Below are 25,741 nucleotides of genomic sequence, written 5' to 3'. Positions count from 1 at the left end.
CAGTTTATGGTACTCTTACAGCAGCCCCAGGAACCTAAGACATTCCCCCACTTTTATGCTGCATCTGAATCACCTGGGAGAACTTCCACTTCTGCCACATTGATGTACTTGGCTCTGAACTTGCCCCCACCCACAAAACCAACTAGAAAACTAGACGAAATATATGACTCCAATGACTTCTGACATTGAGCAACAGTCAGCTGTGGTGTGTAGGAGAAGAGAACAGTGTGTCTGAGTCTCAGACTCTAGCATTCTAACTCACAACCGGTAAGCCTCTTTCTAGCTGATGGTATAGGGAAGGGGCTCCCAACAGACCATGGCAATCCAAACATCTCAGCCTCTGTCATCCCCTTCTGCTTTTGCCCTCAATCTTTCCCAGCATCAGACTCTTCTCCAATGAGTCAGCTCTTCACATCAGGTGGCCAAAGTATTAGAGTTTCAGCTTCAGCATCAGTCCTTCCAATGAATATTCAGGACTGATTTCCTTTAGGATTGACTGGTTGGATCTCCTTGCAGTCCAAGGGACTCTCAAGAGTCTTCTCCAACACCACAGCTCAAAAGCATCAATTCTTCAGCTCTCAGCTTTCTTTATGGTCCAGCTCTCACATCCATATGTGACTATTGGAAAAACCATAGCTTTGACCAGAAGGACCTTTGTAGGCAAAATGTCTCTGCCTTTTAATATGCTGTCTAGGTTGGTCATACCTTTTCTTCCAAGGGGCACACATCTTTCAATTTCATGGCTGTAGTCACCATCTGCAGTGATTTTGGAACATAAAAAAGTAAAATATCTCACTGTTTCCATTGTTTCCCCATCTATTTGCCATGAAGTGATGGGACTGGATGCCATGATCTTTGTTTTTTGAATGTTGAGTTTTAAGCCAGCTTTTTCACTCTCCTCTTTCACTTTCATCAAGAGGCTCTTTAGTTCCTCTTCACTTTCTGCCACAAGGGTGGTGTCATCTGTGTATCTGAGATTATTGATATTTCTCCTGACAATCTTGATTCCAGCTTGTGCTTCATCCAGCCCAGCAATTTCTCATGATGTACTCTGCATATAAGTTAAATAAACAGGGTGACAATATACAGCCTTGATGTACTCCTTTCCCAATTTGGAACCAGTCCATTGTTTCATGTCTGGTTCTAACTGTTGCTTCTTAACCTGCATATAGATTTCTCAGGAGGCAGGTAAGGTAGTCTGGTATCCCCATCTTGTGAGTAATTTTCCACAGTTTGTTGTGATCCACACAGTCAAAGGCTTTAGTGTAGTCAATGAAGCAGAAGTAGATGTTTTTCTGGAATTCTCTTGCTTTTTCTATGATCCAACAGATGTTGGCAATTTGATCTCTGGTTCCTCTGCCTTTTCTAAATCCAGCTTGAACATCTGGAAGTTCTCAGTTCATGTACTGTTGAAGCCTGACTTGGAGAATTTTGAGCATTACTTTGCTAGCGTGTGAGATGAGTGCAACTTGTACATTTTTGGCATTGCCTTTCTTTGGGATTGGAATGAAAACTGACTTTTCCAGTCCTGTGGCCACTGCTGAGTTTTCCAAATTTGCTGGCATACTGAATGCAGCACTTTCACAGCATCATCTTTTAGGATTTGAAACAACTCAGCTGGAATTCCATCACCTCCACTAGCTTTGTTCATAGTGATGCTTCCTAAGGCCCAGATGACTTCTCACTCCAGGATGTCTGGATCTAGGTAAGTGATCACACCATCGTGGCTATCTGGATCATGAAGATCTTTTTTTTTTTTTGTTCTTCTGTGTATTCTTGCCACCTCTTCTTAATATCTTCTGTTTCTGTTAGGTCCATACTGTTCCTGTCCTTTATTGTGCCCATCTTTGCATGAAATGTTCCCTTGGTATCTCTAATTTTCTTGAAGAGATCTCTAGTCTTTCCCATTCTATTGTTTTCCTCTATTTCTTTGCATTGATCACTTAGGAAGGCTTTCTTATCTCTCCTTGCTATTCTTTGGAACTCTGCATTCAGATGGATATATCTTTCCTTTTCTCCTTTGCCTTTAGCTTCGTCTTCTTTTCTCAGCTATTTGTAAGGCCTCCTCAGACAACCATTTTGCCTTTTTGCATTTCTTTTTCTTGGGGATGGTCTTGATCACCACCTCCTGTACAACATCACGAACCTCCATCCATAGTTCTTCAGACACTCTATCAAATCTAATCTCTTGAATCTCATTGTCACTTGCACTGAAGGGATTTAATTTAGGTCATACCTGTATGGTCTAGTGATTTTCCCTACTTTCTTCAATTTAAGCCTGAATTTTGCATAAGGAGCTCATGATCTGAGCCACAGTCAGCTCCCAGTCTTGTTTTTACTGACTGTATAGAACTTCTTCATCTTTGTCTGCAAAGAATATAATCAGTCTGATTTCGGTATTGATCATCTGGTCATGCTCATGTGTAGAGTCTTCTCCTGTGTTGTTGGAAGAGGGTGTTTGCTATGACCAGCACATTCTCTTGGCAAAACTCTGTTAGCCTTTGCCCTGCTTCATTTTGTACTCCAAGGCCAAACTGTTGCCTGTTACTCCAGGTATCTCTTGACTTCCTACTTTTGCATTCCAATCCCCTATGATGAAAAGGACATCTTTTTTGGTGTTAGTTCTAGAAGGTCTTGTAGGTCTTCATCAGTTCAGTTCAGTTCAGTCACTCAGTCGTGTCCAACTCTTTGTGACCCCATGAATCACAGCACTCCAGGCCTCCCTGTCCATCACCAACTCCTGGAGTTTACTCTAACTCATGCCCATCAAGTCGATGATGCCATCCAGCCATCTAATCATCTGTCGTCCCCTTCTCCTCCTGCCCTCAATCCCTCCCAGCATCAGGGTCTTTTCCAGTGAATCAACTCTTCGCATGAGGTGGCCAAAGTATTGGAGTTTCAGCTTCAGCATCAGTCCTTCCAATGAACACCCAGGACTCATCTCCTTTAGGATGGACTGGTTGGATCTCCTTGCAGTCCAAGGGACTCTCAAGAGTCTTCTCCAACACCACAGTTCAAAAGCATCAATTTTTCAGCACTCAGCTTTCTTCACAGTCCAACTCTCACATCCATACGTGACCACTGGAAAAACCATAGCCTTGACCAGACAGACCTTTGTTGGCAAAGTAATGTCTCTGCTTTTTAATATGCTATCTATGTTGGTCATAACTTTCCTTCCAAGGAGTAAGCGTCTTTTAATTTCATGGCTGCAGTCACCATCTGCAGTGATTTTGGAGCCCCCAAAAATAAAGTCTGACACTGTTTCCACTGTCTCCCCATCTATTTCCCATGAGGTGATGGGACCAGATGCCATGATCTTAGTTTTCTGAATGTTAAGCTTTAAGCCAACTTTTTCACTCTCCTCTTTTACTTTCATCAAGAGGTTCTTTAGTTCTTCTTCACTTTCTGCCATAAGGGTGGTGTCATCTGCATATCTGAGGTTATTGATATTTCTCCCAGCAATCTTGATTCCAGTTTGTGCTTCTTCCAGCCCAGCGTTTCTCATGATGTACTCTGCATATAAGTTAAATAAGCAGGGTGACAATATACAGCCTTGACATACTCCTTTTCCTATTTGGAACCAGTCTGTTGTTCCATGTCCAGTTCTGTTGCTTCCTGACCTGCATACAGGTTTCTCAAGAGGCAGGTCAGGTGGTCTGGTATTCCCATAGAACCATTCAATTTCAGCTTTTTCAGCATTAGTGGTTGGGGCATAGACTTGGATTACTGTGATATTGAATGGTTTGCCTTGGAAATGAACAGAGATCATTCTGTCATTTTTGAGATTGCACCTAAGTACTGCATTTCAGACTCTTTTGTTGACTATGAGGGCTACTCCATTTCTTCTAAGGGATTCTTGCCCACAGTAGTAGATATAATGGTCATCTGAATTAAATTCACCCATTCCAGTCCATTTTAGTTCACTGATTCCTAAATGTTGATGTTCACTCTTGCCATCTCCTGTTTGACCACTTCCAATTTACCTTGATTCATGGACCTAACATTCCAGGTTCCTATGCAATATTGTTCTTTATAGGCATCAGACTTTATTTCCATCACCAGTCACATCCACAACTGGGCATTGTTTTCACTTTGGCTCCATCTCTTCATTCTTTCTGGAGTTATTTCTCCACTCTTCTCCAGTAGCATATTAGGTACCTACTGACCTGGGGAGTTCATCTTTCAGTGTCCTATCTTTTGCCTTGAGTTTCTCAAGACAAGAATACTGAAGTGGTTTGCCATTCCCTTCTCCAGTGGACCACGTTTTGTCAGAACTCTCCACTATGACCGGTCCATCTTGGGTGGCCCTACATGGCATGGTTCATAGTTTCATTGAGTTAGACAAGGCTGTGGTCCATGTGATCAGTTTGGTTAGTTTTCTGTGATTATGGTTTTCATTCTGTCTGCCCTCTGATGGATAAGGATAAGAGGCTTATGGAAGCTTCCTGATGGGAGAGACTGACTGTGGGGGAAACTGGGTCTTGTTCTGATGGGTGGGCCATGCTCAGTAAATCTTTAATCCAATTTTCTGTTGATGGGCGGGCTGTGTTCCCTCCCTGTTGTTTGGCCTGAGGCCAAACTATGGTAGGGGTAATGAAGGTAATGGTGACCTCCTTCAAAAGGACTTGTGCATGCATTGTTGTATTCAGTGCCCCTGACCCTGTGGCAGGCCACTGTCAACCCACACCTCTGCCAGAGACTTCTGGACACTCACAGGCAAGTTTGGGTCAGTCTTTTGTGGGGATTTCTGCTCCTTTCTCCTGGATCCTGGTGCACACAAGGTTTTGTTTGTGCCCTCCAAGAGTCTGTTTCCCCAGTCCTGTGGAAGTTCTGTGATCAAATCCCACTGGCTTCCAAAGTCAAATTCCCTGCGGGTTCTCAGGGAACTAGTTCTCTAGAACTGCAAAGAAGCTGGAAACTGTGGCTCATATTAGGTGAAAATCAGTGAATAGAGAACTAAAAATGACAGAGATGATGGGATAAGCAGGCAATATTTTTAAAACAGCTCTTACAGCGTTTGACTTTTAAAGGAAAACATGTACGTATGAGAAGAGAGATAGAAGATACAGACAAGAACTTACAGCGTTTGACTTTTAAAGGAAAACACGTACGTATGAGAAGAGAGATAGAAGATACAGACAAGAACAAAATGGAACTTGTGAAGGTAAAAATACAATATCTGAAATGAAAAATGCACTGGATGTGCAGAACAATATCTTAGACCTCAGAGAAGTGGTCAGTGAACTGGAAGCACATTTTTAGCACTTTCCTGGGAAGAAGTGAATAGACTCCCGAGGGATCTGCGAAAAACACACATTCCTGGATCTCACATCCAGGGTGGTTAGAAGTCCAAGGCCATCTCATGAAACACCTCGAAGCCACCTGCTTCTAGCTCAGAGAACGTGTATTACCAACCAAACAGAATACATCAATCTCTGAACCACAGTCTCAAGATGCACTGTTTCAACACTGAATGTCTATCATTTTATCAGTTGTGAACCCCTTAGAGAACATGATGAAAGTCATGTGCCTTCTCTCATCAGAAACATGCATGCATGCATGAACACACACACACACAGACACACATGCATGCACTGTTCAGGTTGGCCTTCCTTCATTTAATTGCCCACGCTTTCCCTCACTGGCCTCACCTAGTAGCATTTCTCAGAGTGACCCTTGCTTCACTCTTCACATCCAAACTGTGTGCATGGCCTGCTGACTGTACTTTCACCTCTCCATGTTACCCTGCTACAGCTGCCCTGGTCCTAAACCCCCCAGAAATTCATTCTTGACACAGAACTCAATGGTCTTTAAAAAACATCAATCCGCTCATGTGGCTCCCTCGATTTGCCCTTTCCAAAGGCCCTCTAAGCCTTATAATAAAATCCACCCCCTTGAACCTGGCCTGGAGCCTCCTCCTGGACCTAGCCCTACCCTCCTCTCCCACTTCAGCTCCACCACTCTCTGGTTCTTTCACACTGTTCCTTCTGCTGTTCCTGAACAGGTCAAATCTCATTTCCACCTTGGGGCCTTTGCCCTCCTTCTTCTCAGTATAGTCTTTCACCAGATTATCTGTATGCCTGTCATTCATATCTCAGCTTCCCATTGCTGAGACCATAACTTAATTGTCATCATCTCAGAGCAACCTTCTCTGAACATTCAAGTCCAAGTGGCTTTCCACCTTAGCTTCAAACACACTACTTTCAATACCTACTATTTCTCTTTCCTGTCTGTTTAAGGATGGGTGTCTGGCTCCCACGCCAATCCCTGGTCCCCTACAGAGGCCTTGCTGTCTTGATTACTGCATTAACCTTTGCTATGTGGCACAGAAGAGCTGCTCATACTTGCTGAGTTAATGAATTTCATACATGACTTCAGGGTGCCCTGGACCTAGGTTTAAAACACTAGTCTTAAGAAACATGACTAGCATTATGGGTTCATAACAAACCTCATCGCCAGGATCCACTCATCATATATTTATGTGCAAGGAACTGGAGTTGTGATGGGTAATCAGACAGATAAGGTCTCAGCAGTCAGGCAAGGTATGGTCGGAGCCTTTTAACTCAAACACAGCAAATGCTCCAATGCAACACACATATATGGCAGTGTGTTGTTCAAGAGTAAATTGGGGTGTCAGCTACACATGCCTAACATGAGCTTTTCTCAGCTAATAAAAGAAGCTCTCGAGGCTGAGATTACCATAGACAAAAGTTCGAAGTCTGAGCACTTTATTCTTGTACTCGATTCTATTTGCACAATAAAATAAACCTGGCTGGGTTAGAGCAAGCTTCACTTCTGAGGCTCCAGAATTCACTCCAATAAAATTGAAGCGGCCTGTCTGGATTGTATCCATTGTTGAAAGACACTGAAATGAACGGAGAAACATCCTGCGAAGTCTCTGAGGCTGTAAAGAGACACCTTTGATTTAAACTGCTTTTCTGGCCAAAGTGATTACTGTCCCTTTGTTTCAGCGGAATTGGCCCCCTGCCCCCTCTGCAGCGGTGAAATCCCAAAGCTATGAAATCATTTCCTCTGCATGTGCACAGGACCGGTCAGCAAGCTGCCTGCATCTCCTGGCTTTCCAACCCGGGCTGAGGGAATGAAACCTCCATCGAGCTGCACTTAGAGCTGTGGGTTTGCATCCTTCACTATCCCTGTCATCTGAGCCAGAACAGTTTTCAATCCCAGTTGCCCAAGGAACTGCTTGGGCTTCCTCCACCTTGGACCTGTGGATGGGCTCTATGCTGCCTGCCTTGGCCCAAAGTGTCCAGAGCCCCGGGATCTGGGGCTCAGACTCCAAAATCTGAGTCTGTTCTGATTACTTACACATGTTGGGCTTCTGAGCTGCTCTCACAGGGGCCTTATCTGTCAGGCTGCAGGAGGTGCCTCGATTAGAGGGAAACAAGCAGAAAGATGCTGCCAAGGATCTGTGGGTGGCAAGGCCCTGCTCTAGTGGGCAAAGAGTTCAACATTTCTCACCATTACACTTAAAGAGTGGTACACAGTTGGAAGGGGAACTCATTTGAGGTGCATGAGAAGTTATGTGCAGAAGAAAGGAACTCTAGGAACCAAGACCCAGCCAATGACCATCAGCTGGTTTCCAACTCACCCTGGGACTCTGGCCTATGCCCATTCTAGCCCATGTGCTCTGTGATGGCAGGAGCCTCCTCTGTCTCAGTCCCTGAAGTACTTCCAGTATCTTTAATAGTCTTAGTCTACAACACACAATCAGTGCATAGTGCTGGACCAGGTGATGGACTCGGGGGATGGCTGGCTGGAAAAGCTTAACAGGAAGAATCCTCATGTTGGAAGAGATCTTTCTGTTTCTTGCAGTTGTGGTCACAGGAATCTATGTGTTATGATGAAACCCCAGTGAAACACACATACATGTATACACACACGGATGCACACACATTTGTGAAGTGAAACCTACAGCAGCTCCTGTTTCTTTACAACCTCCTGGAGATGGAGGTTTCTAAATCAGTTGACAAAAAGATGCTCAGTCCGAAAGAAGTCAAGGATGTAAAGAAAAGGAAACCTACAAGAAGTGGGGCACATCAAAAGCACAACATAAGATGCTTGATTTCAATCATTGCATCCAGGGGAACCATACTCAATGGGCTGGTGAAAAGACATTTACGTAATGGGCTGTGTACAGGGGAGGCAGAGATGAGCAGGTGGTCAGAGTCCCCTGAGTGGAACAAGGGTCAACGAGCTTTCAGTGATGGCAATTCCTTCTCTTATAAGTTTGTCAGCTTGTATGTATAATCCTGTGAAGTGGTCAAGGCAGCTAATTTTCCAGAAAAAGAAGCTGGTCCTCAGAGAGATGGAGGGTCTTGTTCACAACTCTCCCTTTCAGTGTTCAAGGACATGGCTCTATGTAATCAAAGAGACTGAATTCCAATTAGTTGAAATTAGAGAGAAAATAGAGCCACAGTTGGAGGAGGGCACATGCCTACTTTCATTGGTTGGTGACCCAGGAAGGCATCTATTCCAACATGAGGATTCCTCCTGTTAACCCTTCACCAGCTGCTCCTGGTCCCCCAGCACTTCAGTGGGAGGGATTTGGGTGGAACCAGGGTGACGGAGCACGTTACCCTCAAGGTCACATGTTAGACTGCTTTCTGCAGACTTTCCTGTCATATGGAACTGTCAAAGCCATTTCCCTTGATCTAGCTCTGGAGTGGACTCTTCTCTGGAGTCCAGAAGAGGAAACAGGACTAAGACATGCTCTTGACTGCCTTTTCATTTCTTTCTTCTCCATTTTCATTTCCTTCATTTCCATCTTTCCTCATCCCTGTTCTTCTGACTGGAACACATTTCTCTTTGCGTTGTGTGACTATTGACAGAGACTTAGTAAATGTTAGTGAGTGTTTTTCAAACCTAACAACTGCATCCCTGACTGCCCCGTGTAAGGCCCTGGGAATCTTGGAAATGCTCCCAGACCCCAAGATGAAAGAAAGCTTTTGGTAACAGCTTGGAGGCTTTCAGTAGCTTCCCAAGCCTGGCTCCTTTAAGCCCAGCTCCCAGTTTCTTCCTAGTGGTTTCACCTTGAAAACATTCAGGAAGTTTGGGGTGCGGTTATGTGTTGCAAAAGGTGAACATCATCGAAGAAACAAAGTCCTGGTTAATGTTCTATTTTCTGCCGTGCTTTACTCAAGGGGGCCCCAGTCTCCGCCTTCTACTTCCTCGCCAAGGGGGCCCACAAAAGCCAGGGGATCCGAGGGCGGGGGGTCGGGAATTTCCAGGAGCAGGTTAAGGCTCCTCTCAGCCCTGGCTCAGTGCCATCAGCCCAGGGATTGCTGTGACCCTTCAGCTTGATGGGCCTGTAACCTTCTGCCTGCCACTACACAGAGCCGGGACTTGTCACAGGCGTGGAATAACTTCCTGTGATTGTCCTGGAGACGGTCTGGCCCACGAGATCCGCTTCCAGGGCTTGTCAACAGAGGCAGAGGAGTCCTGGATCTCTGCCGTGTGGACGGAGACACCCTTGCATTTAAGGAGGAAGATGGGGCAGGCCTCTTACTAGGCTGTGAGCTACTGAAATACATGGGATTGTGGAAAGCATTTGGAAATCCTGGTCTTGTGTTATTAGCTGTAAGTCAGTTGAGGTATAATGTGCAGGAAAATCTAAAATCTCTCCCCCCCAGCTCCTGGTGCCGAGATGGATCTCAGTCCATCTTGCTGGGTCAGTTGATGAATCTCTAGCTCAGTCCACCTGTAATCAAAATAAATTCTGCCTGAATTAAATATTTAAATATTTAAATAAGGACATGTTTAAGTTTAAATGTTTAAATAAGGACATATTTAAATTTAAATGCTTAAATAAGGACATGTTTAAATTTACATGTTTAAATTAGGACATGTTTAAATTTACATGTTTAAATAAGGATATATTTAAATTTAAATATTTAAATAAGGTCACGTTTAAATTTAAAATGTGAATAAGGTTTTGTTTGGATTTAAATATTTAAATAAGGAACTGTTTTTATTTAAATATTGAAATAAGGAAATAACAGGACTGAAAAAATAGAGGTGGACATTGACTTAACACCAGCCTCTGAGAAGGTTTTCTAAAAACAGGACATGACAGCTGGAGGCTACAGAGAAAAACCACGCCACACATTCATTCCTCAAAAGTTAAGATGTCGATGCTATGAACAGGCGCGCCACCCATGACTCAGTTGCCAGAGCGCAGAGGGGCAACAGAAAGAGAGGGTGGTGGGCAGGAGACCGGTCCCAGCTGGTAGGCTGCTAACAGACCCAGAGGGATAGTTACAGGGCGACTCATCCGCTCGAAACACTGTTCTGGCTGCAGGAAGTTGCCAAATCCACCTCCCAGCCTCTGGCCAGCACAAAACTGTGACTCAAGTTGCTCCACACAGGAACCCAGAGGATGCAACTGTTGACCGAAGGACCTGTCTAGGCCTGGGAGGAGCTGGGCTCGTAGAGGGCACCTGCCTACAGACTTGTCCCAGGTACCTAGAGAGGAAAGGAACAACCTGGCTTTCAACTGGGTTAAAGACTTGCTGGGCTGAAAGAACATACATCGACAGAAAGAAGAACCCTTCACTGTTCACAGTTCAAGGCCAATCCCCTGGGCCTCCTCCCTGCTGTAACCCAGGGCATTTCTGGATCTCAGCACACACGTGCCAATCAGGATGTGATCACGTTTTGGGAGTGAAGTGGTAAGCAGCGGTCTCGCAAGCACCTCAAGCCACTGCCCGCTGCCTCTGGCTTCAGTTCTGTTCCCCACAGGGTCCCTCTCTGCTCCTGACATCTGAGAGTCCAGGTGGAGCTCACACCACTGTGAAGGATTATTCATGGGCATCCTTCAGAAATCTTTCTCCTATTTTGTGAAAACTGTACCTTTCCAGGGGTAGGTAACCAGTCTAACTGATCTAAGGTCTATTCCATGAGTTGGTTAGATTTTCCTGCTCTATTTTGGACTCTTTAAAAAAACACTTTTTCTTTCATATTGGGCTTTAGCTGATTAACAATATTGTAATAGATACAGGTGAACAGTTTAAGGACTCAGCCATCCATATACATGTATCCATTCTCCCCCAAACTCCCTTCCCATCCAGGCTGCCACATAACATTGAGCAGAGTTCCCTGTGCTGTCCAGCAGGTCCTTGCTGGTTCTCCATTTTAAAAATAGCTGTGTATACATGGATTTTTGGACTCTTGATGAGTTTCACAGAAGGGAATTATATAAACATGTGTTCAGAAATGTTACTTTCTTCCTCAGAAATCTCTTTGAATGCTCTGGCAGTCACACTGGTCCAAGGCAAAAGAGCACCTTGTTGTTTAAATGTGTATTTGGCTGGTGTCTCGTGAGGCTTTATATTATTTCTTATGCATCACACCCCTTTGTAGACCTTTTTAATTTGCCCATTTTCCCACTTCCAGGCTGATCTTTCCCTAATGACTGACAAGGATTATTCACAAAAGTCAACGGTATAAACTCATCTGCCTTATATGTTTGTATTGTTTTGAAGCATCAGTGCCTAAAATCGTGCTTGGCATACAGGAGATGCTCAATAAATATTTGTTGAAGGGCTGAAGAAATGAATGAAGAGAAGTGTTTTATTCTCAAATAGAAAAAATCTGTCTTTTCCTTTATCATTTTTCTAACATATTTAGACAGGTTTTCCCCACCTCCAGATCAGATTGAGATCTGACAACATTCTTTTGTAGAAACTGTATTTCATTGTCTTCCACTTAAATGCAACACATCTGGAATTTGTTTGCCATGTCTCTATGAAGTGAGACTGATCTATATTTTTATGAATTTGTTATCAAGGTTATGAAGAAGTTTGCATCTTTTCTGTGCCCAAATAGTTTAAAGAGTATGAGAGTGAGCTGTTCTTTAAAGCTCAAAAGGTCTCCAATATTAAAACATTTGAAGTCAAGCATCTATCTCAGAAGTAATTATCCATTTCTTTCATATTTACTTTATACTATTGACCAGAACAACATTTTAGGGTGTAACACTGTGAAGAGTGGTGCTCCTTTCCGGCAAGGCCATGTGAGAGTTCTCCTCTGCTGTGAAAATTTGGGTGGAGTTAAATTACAGTTTAAACTTCAGTTTAATTTCTAAGTTACACCACACGCAGGACCCAAGACCCCAAACCACGGATTTCTTGTCAGCCCTGAAAGCCACAATGTAACAGACTTGCTTCTTGTGAAATAGGAACTGGTGGTGATGAACCAAAACAGCCACGGAAAAGGAGGCCTGAGAAGGGATGACCAAGCAGCCCACAAGAAGACCTAGCTGGGGTGTCGCTCTAAGGTAGGCACGGTTCTGACGTGGAAAGAAGGCAGAGGAAACTGAGTTACCAGTGCTGTGGGATGCACTGTGAGACTCTTGCCTGGAGGGAGACAGACAAGAACACAGGAAGTTCCATGCCAGGAGGAACCGGACTTTGATCCCTGACGGGAGACAGCAGATTATAAAAAAGTATTTTCCACCATTTTCTTTCCACCGGCAATGGCACCGCACTCCAGTACTCTTGCCTGGAAAATCCCATGGACGGAGGAGCTTTGGTGGGCTGTGGTCCATGGGCTTGCTAAGAGTAGGACACGACTGAGCGACTTCGCTTTCACTTTTCACTCTCCTGCACTGGAGAAGGAAACGGCAACCCACTCCAGGGTTCTTCCCTGGAGAATCCCAGGGACTGGGGAGCCTGGTGGGCTGCCGTCTATGGGGTCGCATAGAGTCGGACACGACTGAGGCGACTTAGCAGCAGCAGCAGCAGCAGCATGTACAGTGTCATGTCGTCTTCAGTATGCCTGTTCCCGAAACTCACACACCTCTGTGTCCTTCTTGTGTGTGGCCATGACCAAGGACTGCCAGACTGACTCTGTTACAACGCACGTCCAGTCACATGGTTTCTATGCTCAGAACCCACATAAGGTCTTCCTTCCTAGGCCTCTTCTTAGACACTCCAAGACCCAACACCAGCCCCCCACCCTCTCCCATCACCTCTCTAACCCCAAATGCTCTTTGCTCACTCCCTGGGTTCCAGCCCAGCTCATTGCTCCTGGAACATTCCAGGTGTGTTCCTGTTGGAGGGTCTCTGTGTTGAGTCCTTCGTCTCCTGTGTAGGCAGTGGGGCATTTGAATTCCCCAACCCTTGCAGATGCCTAAAGTTGAAGCCAAAAGTTGTCTAGTGGCCAAGAGCAATCCCTCGAACAGGACCTTCTGGCGTTAAGTCATGAAAAGACAAGCAGATATGATTCCCTTCCAGGTGGAAGTAGATGAATACTGCCTCCGAAGGCCAGGAACTCTGTTGAGATTTGAGATGGATTCATGATACGAGGCTCTCAGAAAATAAAGACGTATGTGAGTGTTGACCTGTTACAATCGAGAGCTAGGTGGTCCATAATCAGGGAGGTGAATCAGAAACCAGCTTCAAATGGAAAAAAAAAAAACAAACCAAGGGGTGACAATGGCCTGATTTCTCCCCTCTCACTCCGGGTTCTGAGCACATGGGAACTTCTAGCCAGAGAAGGACCTGTGCAGAGAGAGTTAGCGAGGCTTTTCCTTTGAAGACATCATCCAAGCAGCTCATCAACAGCGACAAGCCAAACTCCTCAAAAGCCCCCTTCTGGGCCTTATTCTGATATAATTTTGCCACTTGGCCATGTCTCCTTCTCTGTTAGGCCCAGGTCTGGAGGTGGGTGTCACTTGATTCTTGCAAATCACTGAAATGCTTCCCTCTTTGTTGCCTTCAGCAACCAGGTCCTCCATCTCTCCATCCTCTTCCCTCTCAGCAGTCCTGACACATTCCCTGAGACTCTGTGACTACAAGTGGTCATGCTCAGTTGCGTCCAACTCTTTGCAACACCCTGGACTATAGCCCACCTGGCTCCTCGGTCCATGGGATTCTTCAGGCAAGAATCTTGGCATGGGTTGCCATTTCCTCCTCCAGGGGGATCTTCCCCACCCAGGGACCGAACCCACATCCCCCACACTGGTGTGTGGATTTTTCACTACTGAGCCCACCTGGGAAGCCCTCAAACTCAAAGCCCTGCCCCCAGACTAAGGTCTGTGGTCCCATGCTCCCTCCTGCATGGCCTCTATGATGTAATCAGGACTCCAAAGATCTGGACAGATTGGCCTGAAGGCTCCACAGCAATCAAAAAGGGGGAATTTACCAGGAAGAAAGGAAAGGTCCAGTCCCTAGGCCTTGACAAAGCAAAACATCAACAGCACACACAGAGGCTAGAAGAGAGAGAGAGAGAGCTCAGCAAAAGCACAGAGGAAAATGCGGTTCCCTCGACAGGAAGCCAGCATGAGTCAGCAGTGGGGTGGCCGCCAGCCCCGAGCCAGGAGGACCTGCAGCCTCCAGCAGGGGAAGGGGGCACCTGGCTCCTCTCGGCCTGAGGCTTTGATCCCAGGAGCACACTCTCTTCCTGGGAGCAGCGCAGAGGAGGCAGGTCCGTGGCCCGACAATATGGAAGGATCAGGGGCATCCTCCGGCCATACTCAGATGCCCGAGAGGAACCCAAGTCAGTGAGAGCAAGTGTGTCTTCCACGTAATCTCACAAGGTAACAACAGTGGGCAGACTGTCCAGTCAGAGCTGTCACACACCTCTTTGGGAAGAGTGTTATGTAACCAGTTTCCTGTTGGTAAAGTGTCCAAACAACACGTGATCACTCAAAAAACGTGGCCAGAGTGTCATGAGATCGCCACTGATACACTTGCCAGTCACTGAAATTTACAAAACTGCACTGTGCCCCAGCTTGCCGACCACCCTGCTCAACAACCTGTCTCTCCTGAATGTTTTCATTAAGTAGTAGACACCTGACATTTGTTATTTCTCTATAATCATTCGCATGTTCTTAATTTCCACTGCACTCCCACGAATAGCCTTTCTGTTCCAGTTTCCCTTCCAGTTATTCTCCCCTGCCAGTTCAACCTCAAGATCGCTGCTGTAGACTCCAACACAGTCTGTGAGCCCCCTAATTAAATCCTCATCAAGTAATATTTCCCTAAACCTAATGTGCCCAGTACTCTGGTGCAGGCATTTGCTTCTCAATGTGCAAAAGGCTGACTAACTCCAAAACTTCAATCGTTGGGCAAAGCAGGTCTGGGAAACTCGACTCTCTTCTAGCTTATGTGTGCAGGTTGAGATCCCCCAGAACCAACCTGAGTCTAATGCTGCAAGGTGTCCAATGATTCCACCAGGTCTTCTATGTGAAACCACAACAACATTTAGGAGAGACTGGACCCAGAGCATTGGAAAGGGACACTTGATGGTGATGAGCTGCTTCTAAGCACTCTAATCTCCTCAGTGCCACTGGAAGGGCCTCCAAGGAGTCAAGAGTCCTCAAGAAAGAAGGTTCCAGTCACCTCACCAGGCAAAAACACCTTTATCAGCTAAAGAAAGAAAGTGAAGTCCCTCAGTCATGTCTGACTCTTTGCGACCCCATGGACTGTAGCCCACCAGGCTCCTCCATCCATGAAATTTTCTAGGCAAGAGTACTGGAGTGGGTTGCCATTTCCTTCTCCAGGGGATCTTCCCGACCCAGCGGATTGAACCCAGGTCTCCCGCATTGCAGGCAGACACTTTACCGTCTGAACCACCAGGGAAGCTCAGCTAAGGCATGGTCTTTCTCCTTTCTTCTCCCTACTATTTTCTGTAGGGTTTGCTGGTGGCAGTGAACTCCAGCTCAGTGGCCTCACTCAGCCTGTCAGACACCCGCTCTCTTTGACACGAGAGGGAAGGAGCATGTAGGCAGTAGTGACAGCGGGTTTCTCACTAGAACTAGCTCTGAGTTGTGGTTTGGGGTGTTTTTTCCTGGCTGTTTAACCTCAAAACTGGTTCTCCAGCCCTCTCAGCATGTCTGTCAGAGACCTAATATCATTCTGATAAGCTCTTTTTCTGCTGAAATCAGTCAGGATCAGTTTCTGCTGCTTGCAAAGTAAAACCTTGACCGGTACCACATCTACAAGGAGTATGTGGTCCATCCAAGTTTCCTCATTTCTAAAATGCACTGAAATTGAATGAAGGAATAATAAATAAAAAAGGAGAAATTACAGAGCTATAAAAATTAAAAAGTAGAACTAATAGTAAGCAAAACACTGATACAGTGCCAAAACAAAACTTGATAAACAGAACACACCAAGTAACCTAACCAACAGGAGAAAAAGGAACACAGCCCAAACTCACAATGACAAGAAAGCAATACCTCTGGGAAGAGGAAAAACAAATTGTAAAAATCATAAGAACATTTTATAAAATTATATGTGATTAATTTGATGGCCAGAATGAAACAGATACTTTTCCAGGAAGAGTATAATTTACATAACTGACTCAGGGAAAGATAGACTAAACAAATCAATTTCCATAAAAGAAACAGAGTTGACAAAGATCTAAACATACCAAAAAAGCACCAGATATAGCTTAGAGGGGGATTCTGCCAAAATTGTAAAGGGCTGTTAATTCCAACTCTACTTAAAATATTCTAGAATATGGCAAACTTCCAAATTTTTGTGTGAGCCAAGTATAACATTTATGCCAAAATCTGCTAAAGATTGTACAGAAATAAATACAGCCAAATTTAAAGCCAAAGACCAGTCTCACTCATGATTATTGATACAAATATACAATATAAAATATTGGGTTGGCCAAAAAGTGTGTTTGGGTTTCAAACCCTGAGTGAACTTTTTGGCCAAACCAATATTAGTATGAATAATCCAACAACACAATAAAATCACACCTTATCCAGCTGGTAATTTTTCCAGAAATGTAAAAGTGGTTTAATATTAGATGACCTATTAATAGAATTCATTGCTTTGCTAGGTTTAATGAAAAAGTCATGTGACCATCACTAGAAAAACTGAAAAACTTCTTAATAAAATCCAAAAATGACTTTTGATGAAAAAAAAAACCTCATTAATACAGGAATTGTGGAATATTTCACTAACAAACATATAGAAAATATATTCTCCTAGCCCAAAAGTCAATATATTTCTTTTTTAACAAACAGCTTTATTGAAGTATAATTGACATGCAAAGAACTGTACATAACTAACGTGTACAATTTGATGAGTTTGGCATATGTAGACACCTGTGAAACCATCACCACAAAGTAATAGATCCATCACCTCCCAAAGTTTCCCTGTGTTCCTTTGTGTGTGTGTGACTGTGTGTGCACTAAGAACACGTACATGAGACCTAACCTTCTCACAACTTTTAAGTGCATAATACAGTATTGTTGGCTATAGCCATTATGCTGTACAGTCAATCTCTAGGAATAATTTATCTTGTATAATTGAGACTGTATACTTTGGTGACTCAGATGGTAAAGAATCTGCCTGCAATGCAGGAGACCTGGGTTTGATCCCTGGGTCAGGAAGATCCCCTGGAGGAGGGCATGGCAACCCACTCCAGTATTTTTGCCTGGAGAATTCCATGGACAGAGGAGCCTGGCAGGCTACTGTCTGTGGGGTCATAAACAGTCAGACACAACTAACACTTTATACCAAGAGGGGCCAGCAATCCCACTTCTGGATATATGCTCAAAAGAATTCAAATTGGGATCTCAAAGAGATATCTGTACTTTCATGTTCATCAGAACATTGTTCACAATAGCCAAGACACAGAAACAATCTAGGTATATTCACTGATGGATGCATGGCTAAAGAAAATGTGTTATGTCCATAAAATGGAATATTACTCAGCCTTTAAAAAAAAAAGGGAATCTTGCCATCTGTGAAAACATGGATAAACCTGGAGGACATTATGTTAAGTGAGATAAGTCAAGCACAGAAGAAGAAATACCGCATGATTCCACTTTTAAGAAAAGGTCCCTAAAATAGTCAAACTCTTAGAAGCAGAGATTATGATGGTGGCCCCCAGGGAACAGGGTTAAAGGAAATGAGGATTTGTTGTTCAATTGGTGTAAAGTTCCAGTATCTTTCTTAATAGAAAAACACTGATCTTGACTTACTTATTTTAATTTTTTGGCTGCACTGTAGATCAAAATAGGCTTGCCCATTGTCAATACTACTTTTTCACATTGGGGTATTAACCAACACATTTGGACAAGAGGGAAAAAATGAGATACATAAGAATTGTAAACATAAAATTCTATTTTTGATGACATGACTGTCTACATAGGACATCCCCAAAGAAAAATCAACTGAAAACTACTACAAAAAATAAGAGAAATCACAGGTAATAGGATATAATACTAATATGTTGAAATTATACTGGACCAAATTTTGTGCATTTCCACCTGAACGTGGCCCCATCTGCCTTCCAGGCCTGGCTGCTCGCTTTGTGCAGAGCTGTGGCCTATGCTGAGAGACCTTCCCCACACTGCCCAGGTCTGACCCAGTAGACCCTCAAATAGTCCAGAGCCCTCCACCACTCCTGGATTCAGATTATACACCGGGCCACAAAACATTCACTTTCCTACTGGTTTCCCAGAAAGACACAGAGAGACAAGTGCCATAACCGAACTGGGAGATACATTCATCTCCCTTCTTTGTTGCAAAAGACCGTCTCAAAGGCGAACTGACTCTATAGAGCCTGTCCAAGTCCATCCAACTGACCCAACCAGTGGGTGTGTTTTCTCGTGAAACTGCAGCCAATTCAATAACACACTATTTTGTATTTTATTTCTTTCCTTTCCTTTTTCCACCACTCTCACCACACTGAGATTACGACCCCAACAGAGCCTTGGCAAATAAGCTTTGGCTCAAGTTGTGTTTTCTAAGGAATGGGGGTGAAGATAGAATCTAATAGCCCTACAGATACAAACAACAGTGAGTAGACATAATGGAGAAAGTCCCATCTACAGTAACAACAAAAGTGCAAAAAACAACACACACACACACACAGAAACCCCAAATAGACATAAGACTAATAAGAATTCTGCAAAGACTTATGTGAGAAAAACCTGGAAATACTCTTCTAAGACATAAAAGCTGACTCGAACAACTGGAAAGACATATTTTGTTCTTGGATAGAAAGGCTCAACACCATAATGTCAGTTCTCTCTAAGTTAATTTAAAAATCCAAAATAACCCTCCTTCCCAATAATAACAGATTTTCTTTTGAAAGTAAGCAAGCCAATTCTCAAGTTCATGTGGCAAAATAAAATCAAAACTAGCCAAACTAAACTCTAAAAACTCCAACAACAACAACAAAAAAACACCAACAATAAAGGGGGACTAGCCATATCAGTGGGGGCTTCCCTGGTGGCTCAGTGGTAAGAAATCTGCCTGCAATACAGGAGACCCGGGTTCTATCCCAGGGTCGAGAAGATCCCCTGGAGGAGGGCAAGGCAACCCACTCTAGTCCTCTTGGAGGACAGAGGAGCCTGGCGGGCTGCAATCCATGGGGTCACAAAGAGTCGGATACGACTAAGCAGCAGCAATTGTATTCGGTATTCAAATCAATTGGAAGACCTCTCTAATGAAAACAGCATAATAATGGCACATGAGTTGACAGAGATACAATAGAAGATAACATAAGATCCAGAAAGTGAACCAGAATGAAATATGGGAATTTCATCTATAATAAGGAAGGGCAGTATTTGACATCAGTAGGGATACCAATTTTTTTAAATTTTGTGTTGGCAAAATTGTACAGCGACTTGGAAAACAATAACATTGGATCCGTTCTTTACATCTGCACCAAGGTAAACTCCAAATGGATCCCGAATCAAAATGTAAAAAATAAAACACAAACCAAGGCTCCTGTCTGCTTCTGCTCAGCAGCTCAGACCCAGCACCCAAGTGTCCCAAACACTGAGCTGATGACATTCCTGGGGAAGAAGGGCTGTGGGCCTTGCCTGAAGGAGAAGAAATGTGCCAACTCACTGCCCCAGCACAAGGCCATGCCCAGGACAGGGGCGATCACCCCTGCTGGGCAAGCAAGTTGGAGCCCCAGGCTTGGGCAAGAGGGAGCTGAGGGTCACACTTTCAAGTCAATCCAGGTGGTGCAGATCCCACCCCTGGCCACCTGCCAGCATCATCATCACCCTAGGCTGATGCCTGACGCAACCTGCAAGTACCTGCATCTTCCCTGTAGACCCAGTGCCTCAAAGGCCCCAAACACTCAAGGGAAAAATGATCAAATAAAACAAAATACAAACAAAAACAAAACCATACAAGCACCAGAAGCAGAGTCAAAATACAAGTGAAAAACTGGGGAAAAGTATACACATCTCTTCTCCCAAAGGACTAATCATCTCCCAGAAATTGCAGATAAAAAGACCAACAAGGAGAAGACACATACATGTCAAGACATGTTCAACTTCCCTCCACATAAAAAAACTGCCAATTCAAATGACACTGAAACACCATTTCTCACCTATCGGATGGCAAAAAATGTCCAAGTTTAACAGCACATGCTGTTGGCCAAGCAGTATTGACACTGCTGGAAGGAATGCAAAATGGAACATTCGTTAATATCTATGGATTCTAGATTCACAGGCCCAGCAACCCCAGCTCTGGAAATCATCCAGGTGTACCTGCACAAATAGGAAAGCATCACCTGGACAATGTTACTAGTTATGGCCATGGTTGTACACATCAAGAGGAGAAACAACTCAGGGGTCCAAAATAGGGAAGTGGTTGAATAAACGTGGTATGGCCACACATCAGGATGCTACACAGCTGTCAAAAATAGTGAAGATCTCTGGTCACTCACATGGACAGAATCCTAGAGTAACTTTTTTTTTTTTTTGAGAATTTTCAAGATCGACTCTCTTACCAACTTTCAAATCCACATTTCAGTATTACTAGCTACAGTCACCACGCTGTATATTAATATCCTCAGAACTATTTATTTTATAACTGCAAGTCTGTAACCTTTGGAACACCTTCACTCATGTCATCCACCCAGCCCCCTTCCCCTGCCTCTGGCAACCACCAGGCTCTTCTCTGTATCTCTGAGTTCAATTTTGAAGAGTTTACATAAAATTGAGATCACCTGGTATTTGTCTTTCTCTGTCAGACTTAATTCACTTCGTATAATGCCCTCAAGTCCCATCTATGTTGTTGCCAATGGCGAGATGTCCTTATTTTGGATGGCTGAATAATATCCCACTGTATATATATATGTATAGATAAAGATGGGTCTTTATCTCGCTGGAGAAGGAAATGGCAACCCACTCCAGTGTTCTTGCCTGGAGACTCCCATGGACAGAGGAGCCTGGCTGGCTACAGTCCATGGGGTCGCAGAGTTGACACGACTGAGCAGCCAACACACATTCATCTATTCATATGCTGATGGGTACTTAGGTGGCTTACCTTACCTATTGTAAATAATGCTTCAGCGGATATGGGGGTGCAGATACCTTTGTGAGTCAGTGATTTTGTTTCCTTTGGATAAATACCCAGAAATGGAGTTGGCAGATCATATGGTAGCTCTGTTTTTCTTTTTTGAGGAACCTCCGTACTGTTTTCCGTAGTTTATGTGCCGATTTACAGTCCCATCAACTGTGTAGGAGGGTTCCTTTTTCTCCAACATCTTTGCCAGCATTTGTTACCTCTTATCTTTCTAACAGCCATTCTGATAGGTGTGAGGGGCACCTGTGCTTTTGGTTTGCATTTCCCTGACAATCAGTGGTTGAGCCTATGTTCATGTGCCTGTTAGCCATCTATTTGTCTTCTTAAATGAACAGACAACGTAAAATGGAATATAGACTAAGCTACCTTTTGTGCAAGAAAGGAGAAAATAAGGAGCTATGTACATAAGTCCTTGTATTTATATAAAGAAATATTGGACACGTGAAGGAATAAACTAAGAAAAAATGGTTACTTGAGGGCTAAGGGCAATTAAGATGGATGATGACAGAGGGGAGATTGAGATTTCTCCATGTATGTCTTAAATATATATATATATAAATTTCTGAAACATGTAGACATAATATCTATTCACAGACACAGAAAAGAAACATGTTACCAAAGGGGAAAGTGGGGGATAAATTAAGAGTTGGGAATTAGCAGACACACACGAATATGAATAGAACAGATAAACAGCAAGGTCCTACTGTGTAGCATCGGGAACTATATTCCATATCTTGCAATAACCTATCATGGAAAAACTCTATAGCTGTATAGCTGAAAGTAACACAATACTGTAAATCAACTACAGTTAAATTTTAAATTTAAAAGAGCAGTCACAAAACTAACTTCGCTCATGGATTCAAGAGGATGAAACACCAGCTTAGTTTGCACTGAAAGACTTACCTAAAAACAGACTCAGCTTCTGTTAGTCCTTCAAAAAACATGAACAGAGTACTACTTGGTCTGGCCACGTAAGAACTGAATTATTGTCTTGTTTGTGCTAGTAGCCTGCTTTGTTATGTCATTGTGTTACAAATGTTACGGTGTGGACTTCTGGAGGACAGGGAGCAAGTCTTTTTTTCTCGATGACACAGGGCCTAGTTCAGAGTTGGTGCTCAATTAACCTCTGAGCCACCAGGGAAGCCCTTGAGTTGGTGCTCAATTAAAAGAAAAAAGGAATGAATACTCCCCGTAAGATCTGAACTAAATAGCAGCTGAGTGATAGCGCCGCGTTTACTCGCGGCCCTGACGCATGATCGCCACCTAGTGGCCACAGAAGATTCCTGAAGAACTTAGAGAAACGACTTTGGCGTGTGTTCCAGAGACGGCTTTCAAGCAAAAAGCATGAAAGCCTGTCTAAAGGACTATGTCCCTCACTAGAAAAAATTACCCTTTTTGGTCTTGGTGTGTTGGGAGGATGCCACTGAGGCAGTCTCGCGTCCTAAGTCTCTTCCATCACCACCTGATCACACGCCCCACACACTACTAACCTGTGCAAAGTCCACACCTGCCACACCTCCATTGGACCTCCCGAGAAGGAAACACATGTGATAACAGGTGTATACACTCATGGCTATCCCCAAGTGGATGAGCGGCTAGTCAACTTTCCTAAGCAAGTCTCCTCAGGACAAGATATACACCAGTCCTAGCCAACAACCTGCCACGAACTTTGGTCTGCAGGTTCGCCAGCTTCCTGCAGCGTCGGATACTCTCCAGTAAAACTTTAAAATGTTCGTATGTCGAAGGGCAGAGAGGAAACCTGCCTCGAGCTGGCATTGCAAGGCCGGGTCTGTGGCAGACCGTCACCCCCCACCCCCCAACCTTTGAACGTCAGTGAGTTTTCCAAGCAGCTGCACCCTTAGCAAAGCTGTTCAGTGCTTCAGAGCCCGAGAAATATTGGACCTCGTGTTTAGGGACTGGTGGACCCCAAAAGAATGATGAAGGTAAACACTGGTCGTGAATCAGAAAAACCAAGTCTAGATCTACGGCTGTAATGAGAAAATGCCTCTAAGAGACGGACACGAGTCTGCTTCTGGCTCAGCGGAGAAAGGGGTCTGAGCAAGTGTACGTTGCAAAGACCTTGTCCTGCGGACGCAGCTGGAGAGAAGGAATTTCGAGCCTGGGGTCGTCCATTTAAGGTGGTGATGGGATGCATAGGAAGGGGAGGTCTCCTGAGCGCCCTGTGTCTCCTCCTACCGAAAGCCCGCGGTGCCCAGAGGTGCCAGCAAAGAGGGGCGTCCGAAGAAAGGAAGAGCTAAGAAGGAACAGCCTGGGGAAGACCGCGCGGGCGGCGGTGTCCGATGACAGTTACGCGGAAGGATGGGGCTCGCGGCCGATCGCCGCCGCGGCCCCGGGGACCAAGACGCTCTTTTGGGAGGTCCCGCACCGAGACCGGGGTCGGCGCTCGCCTCCTCGACGTGCAATCTCGCTTTGCCGGCCGCCGGCCTCGCCTGCCGCCCGAGCGCCGGGAGCGGGGAGGATCCCGGGGTCCCCCGCGGGCGGGAGGGCCCCGGGACCCCCCGAGGGCGCGGGGCGACGCCCCCTACTCACGTAGCGCTGCAGCTTCCTCTCGGGGGGCGACTTGACCAGCCAACCCGTGCAGACGGTGTCTCCCGCGCTCATGGTGCCTGCCTTCCCTCCAGCTCGGCCAGCGCCCGCGGCGGAGGAAGTCGGTGGGGTTGCCGGCGGGGCGGGCCCAGCGCCTCCCGCCCGATCGCCGGCCCAGCGCCGCCCCCCCACCCCGGCGGCCCTGCGACCCTCGGCCCGGAGGGGGGGCCGGGCGCCACCACCCGGCTCCAGGCAGCCCAACCCAGCGGGCCAGAGCGGGTCCCCCCACCGCCAATCTCGCCCCCCGTCCTCCCCTCCCACCCCGATCGGCAGCGTAAGAAGGGCTGATCTCCGGGCCTCGGGCCTCGGAGTCGCGAGAGGCGAAATCTACACCCGCACCTGCGGAGTCAAAGCTCACGGACGCAGCCTAAGCGCCCCGTGACTTCCCGCTTCCCCTGGTTCGCCAAGGACTGCTTCTGCTGGAGCTCTCCCCCAAAGATCTCAGACTCCGGCGGCAAGACTGTACCCAAGTCCTCCCCGATCGAAAGGTTCACACAGGCAAGGGCTGTTTGCAGACTTGAAAAGAGGGATCCCAGAAAGACAATGCAGCCAGGGACTGAAGCCGGTAAACAACAGCCACCCACACGACACTTGCTGAGTCTTGCAGGGCCCCATAACTATGCCAAACGCTGGACAGGAGGCTGGCTCCCTAGACCCACACCCCCTATTTTCACGGTCTCAATCGTGCAGGTGAGTAAACTCAGCCACAGAGACACATTCCCTGCCAAAGTCACCCAACGGAGGAACTGAGACTCAGCCAGGCCTGGCTGTATGCTCTTCAACGGACACTCTGCCCTTGGTGAACACACTTGGTAAACACAAAAGCACGAATAACAAAGTTAGGATCAGCACCTAAAGTTCTAACCCATGTGATGCCTCTCCCTCAGAAAGGACACTTGGAAGCAACAAAGGTCACATCATTTCGTTGATTGACAAAAAAGACTTCTCAGCCTCCTACCATGTCTTTCCAGAGAGCAATGATTCTTGTACATTGATGTTCATGTGTTGTTCTATAATCAGTCAGGATTCACTGTGGGGAACAGAGTTTGCTCTAGGGGTTTCAAGCAGAAAGGGATTTAATTCAGGGAGCAAAAGAAAGTGAAGTCGCTCAGTCGTGTACCGACTCTTTGCGACCCCATGGACTGTAGCCCACCAGGCTCCTCCATCCATGGAATTTTCTAGGCAAGAGTACTGGAGTGGGTTGCCATTTCCTTCTCCAGGGCATCTTCCCGACCCAGGGATCGAACCCAGGTCTCCTGCATTTACCATCTGAACCACCAGGAAAGCCCTTAAGGAGAAAGGTGCTTACAAAACCATTGGAAGTGCTGTAGCATCAGGAGTCAGTGGCAGCTAAGAGAAAACCAACTATCCACTGTACTAAAACCCCTCGCTAGCCAATATCAATACACACCCCCCCTAGCAACAACCACTGGTTCCTGGCAAATTTAAGGCTGCTATGCTATTCCTCCTACAAACGAAAGAGCACTCCCTAAAACAGGAGACCACAATGCCCATAAGTCACTATACCCATCTCTAGGGGATACTGATTTGACTTCTGGTTCACATACCATCTCACCTCAACAGTCTCAAACCTAAAGGAAAACTTAAAGCTAACCTCAATCAACCTTTCTTTGACATCCATAAAATCAGCAGAGAAAGAAAATTGTAAAGTTGACATGTCCCTCCCCTCCAACAGCTACTACCATTCTCCTTTCTGTAACTGATCTTGAGACCAACTTTGGTCTTTATAATTTCCTTCTTCACTACCCTCCCTGCCTTCCTTTTGCTCTCCAACCTCAGCTGCTCAGAATCCTTTA

General features: G+C 45.3%; 1 protein-coding gene across 3 annotated transcripts in view; it reads right to left on the bottom strand.

The window, feature by feature from the left end:
* GAB3 (GRB2 associated binding protein 3) overlaps positions 1–23,986 on the bottom strand; it is a 73,992-nt gene extending 50,006 nt beyond the window's left edge. For all 3 annotated transcript variants that reach the window (XM_020909615.2, XM_070462893.1, XM_070462894.1), the window contains exon 1: positions 23,868–23,986. In XM_020909615.2, the coding sequence (XP_020765274.2) occupies positions 23,868–23,939 (72 nt within the window). In that variant the 5' untranslated portion in view covers positions 23,940–23,986. The remainder of the gene's footprint in view (positions 1–23,867) is intronic.
* Between the last annotated feature and the right edge of the window lie 1,755 nt (positions 23,987–25,741).

This window comes from Odocoileus virginianus, unplaced genomic scaffold (assembly GCF_023699985.2).
Source record: "Odocoileus virginianus isolate 20LAN1187 ecotype Illinois unplaced genomic scaffold, Ovbor_1.2 Unplaced_Scaffold_16, whole genome shotgun sequence".
Lineage (NCBI taxonomy): Eukaryota > Metazoa > Chordata > Mammalia > Artiodactyla > Cervidae > Odocoileus > Odocoileus virginianus.
This window is presented reverse-complemented; position numbering and strand designations above follow the sequence as displayed.